The 13240-nt window shown below is 40.4% G+C and overlaps 1 protein-coding gene across 1 annotated transcript in view; it reads left to right on the forward strand.

The window, feature by feature from the left end:
* The window catches only part of LOC138031689 (uncharacterized), a 55703-nt gene that overhangs the window by 22192 nt on the left and 20271 nt on the right, over positions 1 to 13240 (forward strand). Inside the window, 14 exon segments of the mRNA XM_068879336.1 lie at positions 2742 to 2901; positions 5885 to 6001; positions 6584 to 6655; positions 7005 to 7046; positions 7545 to 7753; positions 9166 to 9231; positions 10279 to 10537; positions 10752 to 10793; positions 10795 to 10948; positions 11782 to 11790; positions 11793 to 11885; positions 11888 to 12009; positions 12011 to 12790; positions 12861 to 13060. Coding sequence (XP_068735437.1) covers positions 2742 to 2901; positions 5885 to 6001; positions 6584 to 6655; positions 7005 to 7046; positions 7545 to 7753; positions 9166 to 9231; positions 10279 to 10537; positions 10752 to 10793; positions 10795 to 10948; positions 11782 to 11790; positions 11793 to 11885; positions 11888 to 12009; positions 12011 to 12790; positions 12861 to 13060 — 2325 coding nt within the window.

The following is a 13240-nucleotide window of genomic DNA, read 5'->3' on the forward strand; positions in this document are numbered from 1 at the left end:
TTTTTTTCCTAACAAGACGAGGAGCGTATATTGCTGTAGAAATGTTTAAAGTAAGGAGCGAGAATTCCGCGTAAACTGCTTTGACACCTTGTGGGTTGTTGTTTGAAATATTAAACAGTCGCGTAGAAAATTTGATCATGGAAACATAGCCGTGGAAACATTGTCTGCCTGGTGTCTGCGTTGCCAGTGACATTTCAATGCATAAAACGTGGCTTTGCGTGTAAAAGTGTGCATGTGGAAGTAATGCATGGAACGAAATCAGCTGGAAATATTCAAGCAACTCCAAAGCCGGTTGCGTGACTACACAGCTTCCATTCAAGCCAACATTTAAATCCTCATAGTACTTCCGTAACTTCTGCCATTGAAACCACTTTCCAAATTCACAGTTGATCTTATAAACTTGGTAACAGGAATATTTTGAAATACTTGAAACAAGAATTCAAGTTCGACTATTGAGATTCTGAATTCTCGCGGGCGTTCTGTTTCTTTTAAAACAGAGTACACTTTGTAATTCCATTTCCTTAAAAGAATCATTTTAAACGTATAAACGACACAGAGTGCATTAATGTTTAGAAAAAAACTGCAATTTGAAGCAAGATTTTGTGAAAGACTTCCGAGATTACAATCAAATTTCGGAGATCGCGAAGAGATCTTGCATATTCTGCCGGGTCACGCGTGACAATTCACTGCAAAAAGTAAACGTTTCCAAAGCAAAGCGCCTATCTCTTAATAGCAATATCAAAAAAACGGTGAAGGCATTATTTTAACTGAAGAAAAGCTTAGCTCTTACAGTTAGCAAGATCTTCTCAGCGTCGTTAAAGCCTTCTGGGCAGAAACGTTTCACTAAAAGTACATGACAAGGACGTGACAGAAATATCGGAAATATCTCTCCCGCGTTTGACTAAAATATACTCGTTATCCACTACGCTCAAATCCTCCTGAAATGCAGGGTTTCTGGTTTCCCTAAATTCCAGAGGTTTTTTGCTATCTTTGGGCGACGAAAGATCAAAGGCGAAAAACGAAAGAACGAACCGGCGAACCGGTTTTTCTCGCCGCTTCGCGACTCGCCATTCCGTCGCTCTAAGAGAGAAAAAGCCTCTGGCATCCTAGCGAAGAAACAGACACCCGTACTTTCGTTCATTTCCATTTCAAAGATCTTGAAATTATTTAGCTTCAGAAACGTTTTGAAAAAAAGTGAAATTCATTCATATTTGACGAAACTTAACAAACACTGCTAAGGCAATTGATGCAGAAGAACTGACACACCTGTTAATTCTTCTGTTTCAAACGCAATGAAATGTGACACTTGTTTTTGAAACGAGATGAAACGCTTTTGTTTGAAACGCATTGGAACATGTTTGAAACTGTTTGAAACGCGTTTACATTTGTTTGAAACACTGTTTTGAAACGCGTTTGGGAAGAAATGGTCTCAGCATCCTTTTCATCTGGACGGTCACTTATTTATTATTTATTATTTTAATTTATTATTTATTGTAAATAGCGCTACGTGTATATAAGTATTTTATTATTAGTATTATTGCCTCTGCCACTGACTCTCTTCTCACGTTGTCTTTGCCTGTTTATTCTAGCCCCAGTCGTTCCGCCTTGTGACGTTCTTCGCTTTAATTTTTTTCTCCTATGTCTGCCTCTTTCCCACTCCACTTGGCAACTTTCTTTGCTACAATTTTGCCATTGTTTTCTATCCTTAACTCGCTCCCTTTGGCGATCTTCTTCTTCTGCCTGTTGCATTCACTCTGCTGTTATCTGTTGGCATGATAGCTATTGTCTTTCGTTTTTCTCAAGATAAGAACTTAAGTACCAACAAAACTCGTATAGCATAAAAACCCGGTGGTGGTCAAATGATTTCTGTCCACCAATACACAGGTTGCCAAATGCAACACTTGAGGCTGTCTTGCCTCCCAACCTCCGCCCCACAGTCTGTACAGGAATACCCATGGTATTCCGCTGGTGCGCTTTGTGTGCCTGAGCTCCGCTATAAGGCATCACAAACATATTACTGCTCAGGGGTGTAAAATTATTGAGCAATATTTCTTTGGGAAAGTACAAGCAAAATTAATGAATTGTTTGCTTCAGTGGAATTAAAAGCTTCAATAGGCAACAAAATTAGTTGAGACAGTTGCTAACAGAGCACACTGGCAACCACACATTCATTGGTTGCAAAGAAAACTTGTCGGGGATACCCCTCCCTACCCCACCCTAATCAATGTTGTACCGCTGTCGACAAGGCTCTTAGAAAAGAGGAAAAAACACAACAATGTCCCGAGGGTGCAGGGAAGAGGGCCATTTTCGCACCGAGCTTGAAATCGACTCTAAAGGATAAGAGTGTCTCAACAATTTTGACGCCAATTGTTGCTACAAATTCACTTCCGAGAGTGTAAGATTATAGGACCTTCTTCCTTTCAACAGAGACAAAAATTCAGTAGCAATGGTGTAATTAATAGTGATAGTTGTGCATTTGTGTCACACGTGACTTGGAGATTTTCTGAGGAGTTGTGGTAATACTTTTAGCCTGCAAGCAACTTCATGATTGTATCATTGGTCGGTACACTGTTGGTGAATCTTCGATTCCTGTGTAACCATAACAATCATCTCGTGGATTTGCAGTTTAATTTTGCAGGGCAGCCACATCTTACACTCTTGTATTACACTGAAGAACTATAGAACCTGCTCAGAGGCTAAATCTGTGGTCTTAATCCAAAAATGATATCTTGTTTTTACAGATCAAAGGATCAGCAAGATCTGATTGTGAGTGACGAGGTTATAGACAAGTGCTCCCACAGTGTTGAAGGGGAAATGTTTTCTTTCTTTGGTGACACTGGGCATCGTTACAAGAACAAATATCGTAGTTTAATGTTTAACCTCAAGGATCCTCGAAACAAGGTGAGACAAAACACCAGGATTGTCTTTTTTCACTCTGAAATAATCATAACATTTCACTGAGAAAATGGCCTTGATTCAAGCATAAGCACAATTGCAAGCACAAGGTTAGGATCAAAATTATTGTTCCTTTTCTTGTATTTGCTCTGGGGCTTGCGTTTGTCTTATGCAGTGTGAAAACAAAACATCGCATAAGCATAAGGAAATTTACCACATGTACCATATTTACCCGAGGATAGGCCGCACCCCAAACTTTCAATGGTTTTCATGGGAAAAAAAAAATAGTGAGGTTGTGTACCGGGATAAATAATCAACAACAGCTACCGTAATTATATATAGTTTTAAAACCGTAAGTAGGGAAAAAATATATAAGTCATTAATGAAACTTTTCCTAAAAAACTGTATATTGCCTTTTTTATCCTGTTTTAATTGCCTAATAAACTTAAATGCTCTCGATGAAAACCAATGCAAATTGAAAACATATCAACAAATATCGTTGGCAATCAAAATCGTTTATCACGCATGTGATGTTACTTTCTTACTCTGTTAAGTTCACAGCAGCGAGCTTCTTTCTTTGTTTAGTTGAAAATATAATATTTTTCACTAACTGGAAACTCAAAACAAAAGATGTGAAAATGCAGGCTTTAAAGTAATTCACACACAAAAACTGATGCCAAAATGTTCATTTCATGGTGCCGCTGCCGCTGCATAATTAAGGGGTGATTGTTGGCACGAGTGTAAACAAACATTCACGGACAAAATTTTAAAACACCAGAACATTCGGCACATCAGTAAAATATTCCTAGCAAGCACTGCCCTGAGGTAGAGAATATTTTCCCGTTTCAAGTGATTTCGTAGAGTCAGTAGATCCTGAGATATCAATTTTTTTTAGAACGGATTTTTACAAGCGGTATCATTCAATGGAAGATCAAAAACAATAGGTGTGAAAACTTACCAATTTCACGCTAAAGGATATTTTGTTAACAAAAACAATGGTTTAGTGTTTAGTTGTATGTGGTGTAAGTTAGTAACAATTGAAAGTGAACATTAAAACGCCAATTTAGTGAATGACCGTGAGATCTCTTGCATATTAATGAGGTACAGTGTATCAAAACGCTTGTACCCGCGTATAGGCCGCAACCCTAATTTCGGTCCCATTTTTCCGGGTAAAAACTGCAGCCTATCCGCGGGTAAATACGGTATATGTGTGGCTCTTCTTCCAGGTTCCCCTGCATCTGAACATTTGAACGAAATGGCCGAGGCCATGGTTCATTTTGATGAAACAACAGCACTTGACACTTGAGAGTTTCTGCAGCCATATTGGCTGAAACAAGAACAGAGCCTTTTAACTTGTAAAGATTGTGTTTTATACCTGTTCTTTTGCTTACACTATATGTCAATGTTTGTTTTCACTTAACATAAGCTACATTACATGTACCTGTACTTATGCTTGCACTTGTGCTTACATTGGACAGTTCGAAAACAATTTATGGCCTTACATGTACATCTCTCTTCAATTTCTATTGCATTGTATTGTATTGTATTGTAAATTGTATTGCATGATGATGTATATTGAGATGGCACTATGCAGGCTCCTCACAGTATACAATGTATTAATGCTAGATTCCTCCATTTCACAGTTTCATTGCAGAAGACTCTTACCATGTACATGAGGGCCTGTTTTAGTAATGCTTTTGTTTGCACATACAGTATCCTCATGCTAGCTGCACTGTAATTTCATTGGCATTTTTTATTTGGGATGTATTCCCTGGGTTTTTTTTTTAGGGTAAAGTAAAGTAGACCTTATTTAACGTCGATAACTCGTAACAGTAATTCAACTGACAAACCTGAGGTCGACGGTGCGCTCATTTTACTCCCCCCTCTCCATCAGTGCTCCGTTTTACGGGTATTTAAAGCTACTTAGCTACACGGAAAGGAAAGAAGTCGAAACAAGGATGCGAGATCCGGGAATCGAACTCAGGACCTCTTGCACCAAGGCCGCACACTAACCGACTGTGCCATCCTTGCTCCTTCAAATTTTCAATTTTTTTTTTGGTTCAAATTTTTTGAACCAGTTTAATTTTTACCGGTTTATTTTTATCAACTGTCTAGAAAGGGATTTTCCCTTTTTTTTTTTGAGGGGGGGGGGGGTGGGTTAGTTGAAAAAAAACAGGGGCTTCATTTTTTTGGGGGATCTCAAAAAGAATGAGGCTTTCCTTTCCTCTGTTCTACTTCTCCTACCCCTCCCTGATCATCCCCGTTGTCTCCATCCATGCCCCCTTACCTTCCACGTAGCCCACTCTCTTATCCACTTGACCATACAAGCGACTTGTGAAATTATCCATAATAATTTATAATTAAATATTTTGTTATTCATCCCAGGCCACCCTCAGTCCAAACATTAATTTATTAACATTTGTACACCAGAGCCATGTGTGGTAAATCTAGCTGATTGGTCAAAGGTCATTATTGTACCCCAACAGTGCAATTTACAAGTTAGGAAGAATAACTGCTACTGAAATTCCAGTCGGCTAGAGTAGTGACCAAGTTTGGGAAAATCCAAATCACTTATTTATCCTACAAGATTAGATCTCTGCAGTGCTATTAATGTTACTTTTCATTATTCCAAGGAAATTATTCCTTTACATCAGCTTGTAAACAGGCCATTTTTCTTTTCAAGATAATGCCATGGTAACGTTATTGCCATGTAGTTACTTTCCAGTAGTTGTATACTTCTCTTGTTAATTGAAAATCTGAGAGACAAATTAATTTTGTGAATCTTGTATTAAACAAGTTAAATTGGCAAAGGAATCATTAAAGAATATCACTGTTTTTTCATTACAAAAAGTAGTCCTACTCTGAGAAAGAAAGAAAAGGGTTTAGCCCTGAGAAAGGGCTTTACTTCCAATAACCATGAACCAATATTCTTAACCTACTGACCAAGACAATTAATGCTGACACCATTAATGCTCATTTTGTCTTTCAGGTTCTATTTCGACATGTATTGTCTGGAGAAATTGGTGTAGACCGGCTTGTCCGAATGACACCAGAACAGCTTGCGTCTCCTGAGCTTGCTACATGGCGCGAACAGGAAACTAAGCATGTAAGTACTCCTTACTTCTGCAATTTCAGAGGATCATGTGTTGAAATTACAGTATAGGTACACATGTAGGTTATTGATGCAATAATGAGTGGGACTTTATCTGTCGGGTGAAATAAATTTGTGATCTACATGTATGATCATTCACTGTAATAATTATTAGCGTAACATTTAAACCGTATTAGAATTTACAGTGGTATAAATGTATAAGTCACTTCAATACTGTGACCTTTATGAATTGTTTATGAATTTTTGGAGGCAAGTTGAGATTACCGTAGGACAAACTGTAAAAAAAGGTCATGTCCAAGGTCACTTCAGCTTCTTTTATCCAACTCCAATTTCTCAATATTTGTGTGTAAAAGAAATAATTTTCAAAAGATAAGCATTGCTTTTGGACTCACTCTGGCAAAGAATCTGTTGTGTTGTGTTGTTCATTTAGGCAATAAATTTTTGTAAAACACTGCATTCTTTACTTGTGTCAGAGCAGGCAATAACAGACAGATAGTTTTTTAGTGGTACCAATTTCCAATTTGTTTTTAGTTTGTTTAGTTATTTGTTTATTTGTTGATTTTGGTTTTTGTCTAGACACTAGAGATGATTAAGTTGAATCAAGAGGAAATAAACGCAACCAAAGCACATATAAAAAAAACGCACAAGGTGGGTTTTTGTTCAGTTTCAATGCTGCACCCTAAAGTATGCTCAAGGGAGTTCTAGATCTTACAAGTTGACAACCAAGGGCTATCCTACCTGTGTACTTTCTTCTGGTAACATGGCATGAAAGGGTAGGAATGCAGCCCCTTCCAGCTCCGGTTTTACATCTTGTGAATCCCCCCCCCCCCCCCCCCTCCACCGTTTTTAGGTGTGGAGCTTGCTGGCTTTATAGCCCAGGAACAATTTCAATTTTGAGAACTAAACTTAACCTGAGAGTGGTTGATTTCTTAAGATTAATTGTGGATTTTTGTTGTCTGTTAATTGCTGAACATCGGGTTTTTTTTTGTTCTTTCAGGGTGAAGTAGAAATTGATGATGATGATTTAAGCACACTTGAGGTAAGAGTTGTCTTGAGGCTATACTTTGCTTTTTCATTGAAGAAATAGAGGGAACTCTTTTTTTTTTGTTGTCTTGAATCCTGCCGCACACATTGCTGTGCAGTTTCCTCAATTCAGTATGATGTTGTTGGGTTGTACCTGCTTGTTCAGGTCTTACCACTTTGAAGTCTTCACAGCACTTTGACATAACCCTCAGACAACCCTCATACCTGTGGCCTTGGAGGACTGGGTGATGGTGGGAGGAGTGGGGCTATGAATCATAAAGTAGGCGGTACTGCCTAAACCAATTACGTTTTTACTGTGTGACTACAATTGAAAATGTTGCATAATATGGAAGGTTTATCAGGCTTGTCAAATGGATTTGATTCCTTGGATTTTTTATTTGCAAATTGTAAGCATTTTGAAAATGGTGGATCCCCCCGCACTCCCAGTAACCTGCAATCTAGCTTGGCTGAAGAAGTGCTTTGTTTGATGATAACTTTTTTCACTTTTGATTAGAATTCTATCAAGGCAAATGCTGAGTTAAAGGTGGAGAAAGGTCTTCCAGACAGCAACACAAGCTCCAGTACCCTACTCTTGGATACCACAGATGAACACCGCATTCACTTGTTTGATCTCAACTGTCGCATCTGCACTGGAAAAATGGCACCCCCAGGGGAGCCTCCCAGAAGAGAAACTCCTTCTCCACTTGTTTCCACAACATCCATGTAAGTGTTACTCCATCATCTTGTGAAAAAGGAGTTAATTAAAGGACTTCTCGTACATTGGCCGTTTTCGTACTAGAAAACGGACAACATCGTCTGGATGGACAAATCGTCTGATGTAAAAATGAAACAAACAAATTTTAGGCGACTCAGTCGTCTGAAATTGGTCCATGTAGGGAGATGATTTGTCCGCCCAGACGAACAAGTCGACCAAAGTGCGAAGTACTTCACGTTTGACGAACAAATCGCTAAATTAACCGCCGCGGGGAAATGGAACTAGCGATGGATTACAGGAAGTTTCAATGCGGCAGGAGGAAAGGTGGGCGCGAAAGGTAAGCTGACCAAGCCATACGTAGTGCTAGTCTTTTTGCGCTCAAACTTATCCAGTGTGTCGGTCCAGTGTCCGTCTTCTATGAATTTACGTCGGGCAACACTAGCAGAATTGGTGGTCTTAAATTCACATTAGAAACCATAGGATGATTTGTCCATTTCAACGATCTGTTCGTCATCTAGTGAAAAAAGGACATATGTCATGCTTGATGAGCATGATGATCCTGGTGGTGATAGCAACGACAGTGACAACGATGATAACCTTCTTCTTCTTCTTCTTCTTCTTCTTCTTCTTCTTCTTCTTCTTCTTCTTCTTCTTCTTCTTCTTCTTCTTCTTACCGTGAAGCACGGGTACAGGGATGGCGCAGTGCTGAGAGCACTCGTCTTCCACCAATGTGGCCCGGGTTCAATTCCAGAGTCGGCATCATATGTGGGTTAAGTTTGTTGGCTCTCTACTTTGCACCGAGAGGTTTTTCTCCAGGTACTCCGCCTTTCCCCTCTCCACAAAAACCAACATTTGACCTGTTTTGCGTTAATTTTTAATTTCAGTTTACAGTGTCTCCAATTAACGCTCCAGCGCTAGAATGACTAGACACTTAAATAAAGTTCCTTTCCTTTTTTTGTTCCTCCTCATAAGAAGAATCTTGTGAGTCTGCAATATAAGAAATAAGAAGTGTAGGTGTACAAATGAAATAATTGTGCAAGCGTAAATCAAACAATGTCAATGCAAGTGAGACTAATAATTACATGTAGAGAAAACTTGGTCAGCATCTATCGCGAAGGTAGACCCACAACCACCTCTTGAAGGTTTCTGGACTTGGAACCACCTCAGCAGAATCTGGTAGTTCATTCCAATCGCGAATCGTCCTCGGGAAAAAACATTTGATGGTATGTAGTAAAAGAAACGGGGACTTGATAGCTACTACAATTAATGTGTCTGAAAGATCTAGTTGTTGTGACCGTGTGGCCACTGATGTTCCTGTGCTACTTTAAGATTATACTTGAAGACTCTTGTCTTTAGCCTCTCCTCTCCCCTACCCAATTTTTACTTTGAAGTTATGTTGATTTACACTTCATCTCCGCAGAGTACAAGCTGTTGCAGAGAGCTCTATGCCATCTCCAACACCCATGGAAATTGTCACTTCTGCCAAGTATGTGCTTTCAATTACCGTCTTCAGTTTAGTCAAGTGCGGCTTAAGGCACATGCCCTGAAATCGGGAGATCCCGGGTTGAGGACACGTTCTGACCACTTGTTGAATTTTTTCCTGGTTGAACCCTGGTTCAACTTCTCACCTGCACATGTAAATAGCCAACTAGCTTGCCTCCGGCCAGTTGGGATTCTTAACAGTTGTTGTTGAATGTTCTGTTCTGTCGTGATTGTGTTTCGTTGGCCCTGAAAAGCCCCTATGGGGAGTGGTCAATTATTGCGTTGTATTGTATTGTATTAAAACTGAGTACTGTAGGGAAACGTTGTAGGTTTAGCTTGCATTTTCAAGCCGTGAAGTTTCTTCAGTGCTTCTTTGTACAATGTTATCAGAATATTTTTTTCTAGGAAAAGTATAATTGTCACCCTTTAAATGCCCATGGCATACACCTTTTCCAAAATGGCCTCCATTTAAATATTCTTTTGTTTTTATTCAAATTAGCCCTTGATGCCTCGTTCTTAAGCTTAAAATTCAAAAGAATATTTTATCTTGAACGAGGCAACAAGGGCCAATTTGTATGCGCATAAATCAGCGGCCATTTTGGAATAAGGTGTATAATAGCCCATTTCGGAGTTCTGGCCTGCCTAATCTTCAAAGCGAGTCTAAGTGCGAAGTTTTTGTTATGAAAATTAGTTTTCATTCATATGTAAAGTAGAACTAATACCATTACAAAAACTTCGCACTTAGACTCGCTTTGAAGAGGAGGCAGACTTGAACTCGGAAATGGCCTGTTGCTTAGTGATAATATTCCATAATGGCAGCAAATTTGAGAGTTTAAGTTCCACTTACAAATCGAAATTCGCTCACGCTGCACAATATCAGTTTCTCTTGCATACATGTCTCTTAATTATGTGGAGCTTCAAGGTTTCATTTTCTAAGAATTGGCATCGAAATCGAAAACACTGGTTATTCAAAATTTTTGGGGATAAACAGGATTTATTATGGAATTTGAGAGAATGGAGAATGCTGGGCATTAACGTAAATTTCTTACAGCTCACCTGACTCGGCCACAGTCTCCCAGCCGCCTGTCTCACCCTCTGTACTCAACAAAACTCAGAAGAAAGTGCCTGCTGTATGGAAAGGATTTGTGATGATGCAGAGTGTAGCTAAATTTGGCACCAGTGCTTTCCGTGTGTCAGGGTCTTGTGATGACCTCTTACATCTGTTGCCAGACACGCTGCATGTTCAGGGTCGCATAGCTCACGAGCAAGTCTGGGACTATCTTGTTCAGCTGAAAGGTTCTACTTCAAGGGTATGTTTGCTAAATTTTACTTATTATCGATTGTCTTAAAAGATACGAGCAAGGGTGCTTGTTGTTCTGTGATTTAATTGGTGTCATGCTCTCTGGATTGTCGGTCTATACGCCATCAAACATACATTTTGTGAAAATATAACCTGGTATTTTTTTCCCACAAACCGAAAGCCGTTTGAAAGTCGTTATTGGCTTTTTTTTCCCTTCATTTCAGGAGGTGTGTGTAATAAGGTACGAAGCATCGTCAGATGATGAAAAAACTCAGCTATGTCTCCCTCTACTCGTACTTCTACAGTCGGAAGCGTTGTGGTGTGGTTAGTAACTGTTACACTGGTGTCAAGGACATGTACCTGGTACCTTTGGCTTCACACCAACCGATTCCGCCAGAGTTGCTTCCTTTTGATGGTCCAGGTACGAACGCATTAACCTAAGCATTCGAATCACTTGGTTCTGTTGTAATAATGATATTTGCAGACTTGCATTTCTACAACCGTGGGCAAAAAGGGTGAATTCTTTCCTAGTTTTTAATTTCTGGACCATATCTTTAAAGAAAACCAAGAATGCCCCCTCCCCTCACCCCACCGGGTCATTGGTTTTTTTAGGATGATGGGTAAATAACCCATCCAGCTCTTAACACTGTCTTTTGGGGGGAGGGGGGTAGTAATATCGAGACTTACTTCACGGAACAGAAGGTTTTTTTAGTTTTGTCCCTGCTTGTAATTGTTAGATATTAGATTTTAATATCTGTGAATCAGTTTCTTTGGCGCTATTGCTTCTTTTGCCAAAGCACAACACACATTTGTTCAGCCGTCAGTCTGTTTCGTCGATGGTAGTACTGTTTGGGCCAAACATCATAGCTCCTCTACTAGCTGGTAGCTAAAAAAATGATTTTATATATTGATGAAGAAGTGGAACAGATGTCCTTCGCTAAATTCGTGACTGTGTGTAATCAACTGTCTTGAAAGTGAATGCAATCTTAATTATATGAAACCGAAAACGGTGACAAGGCTGTAGGAAATTGGACAATATCTACCACGGTATTAATCAAACTAGTATGTATCAGTGTTTAGGTGCTGAAGGAACTCTCCTGAGGAATCGCTATTTTAACTCCTTAGCCATTCATGAAGGCATCAAAAAACTTCCTCATATTTATTTCACTGAAACTGCACTAAATATGCTTGTCATTAAAAAGAAAGAAAGGTCGTTTAGCGATTTCAAAGCTTATGAGAAATTGTTTCTTCTAGGTCTGGATGAACCTCGCCCCATATGCTACTTGGCGTCATTGTCCGATCAAAGGCATTGTTTAAACGCCCACGTGCTTTAAGTCAGCGGTCTCTTTCGCCTCCTCCAAACGTCGAACCAGCTCTGCTAGTGTTGAAACAAACAGCAGTGATGGAGGAACTGCAGATAGCCCCGCTCGGAGAAACACTGATGCTGCCCTTAGTGAACTGCGCGACTCGCCACCTGCTGATTATAGATGATATTGTGTTCCAGTACCATACCTCACAAGCCAAGATGGCGAGTAAAGGAGGTAAAGATGCATCAGGTAACGATTCGCCCTCATCAAAATCTACAACACTACCAATGCCACCTTCGATTGGAGATATTGCCTCTCCCACTACCTCCACGGAAAAATCGTCGATTTTATCCGTCGAGGCACAGAAGCAGCAGTTGTTGGAGCTTCAAGAAAGAGCTCGAAAGTATATTTTGGAACAGAACCAACGCAAGCAGACGGAACCAGAGGAACCTCAAGGACTGGGTTCAAAGAAGCTAGGCAGTTCTGATGTCACAATTGAAGGCAAACAGGGAGCGAGTTGTGGTAGTAACGACGATGATGAACCCTATGATCCAGAGGAAGGACTAGATCTTGACCTTGATGCCACGGATCCCATTCCATCGCAAGCGGTCGTTGCTGCCAAACCTGAAGAGTCTGCTAAACCTTCCAGCTTAGAGGTGCTGGTATCCACTCTACAGAAGCTTCAAGGTGGTGCATCTAAGTTATCGGCACTGACTAATTTGCTACCTAAAGGAAGCACTTCTACATCAGGAGTGGGAACAAGTCAACCTGATCTGAAGAGAGAGACAAAACTTTTACCTGCCACTTCCTCATCCGTTGGTGAGGTATATCCAGTAAAATCTGTAGGCCTTGAACAGGGTACCTCTGCATTAGCAAGTCGTATGCTTCAGCCAATTGTGCCAGTCATCTCTGAGATGCAATCCGTAGCGTCACCTAATAGTTCTTCTCAGACAACGGTTTCAAACAGATCATAGATCACATCCATCCTCATCAAGTACTCAAGGATCTCGGCTGTCCCCATTTCAGAGCAAAGACTGCGCCTCTCGTCTCAGCGACTGCAGCAGCAAGAAACTCAGAAGATGCAACTTGGGTCTTCTTCAGACTACAGACCTTCTCCCGCGCACTTCCTTGGACCACAGACTACAGCCTGGGCACTCCTCTGAACAAGGCCTGCAACGCTATGCAGACCGCAGACCACATTATGGTCCCCTTGTCAGAAACAGAAGGCATCAGATTACGGATCTTCTTAAGACCAGTAGAGTTCAGACTGGGTCTTCATACAGTGATTAATAGACTACAGCCCGGAGTCTCATCGTCCCAAGGGAACCAGCCGACATCTTCAGAAAGCTCTCACGCTAACAGATGGAGCCCCTCTGAGCCCCCTCAAGTGACTCGTCAAGTGAACG

Source organism: Montipora capricornis, chromosome 14 (assembly GCF_036669925.1).
Source record: "Montipora capricornis isolate CH-2021 chromosome 14, ASM3666992v2, whole genome shotgun sequence".
In the NCBI taxonomy this organism is placed as follows: domain Eukaryota; kingdom Metazoa; phylum Cnidaria; class Anthozoa; order Scleractinia; family Acroporidae; genus Montipora; species Montipora capricornis.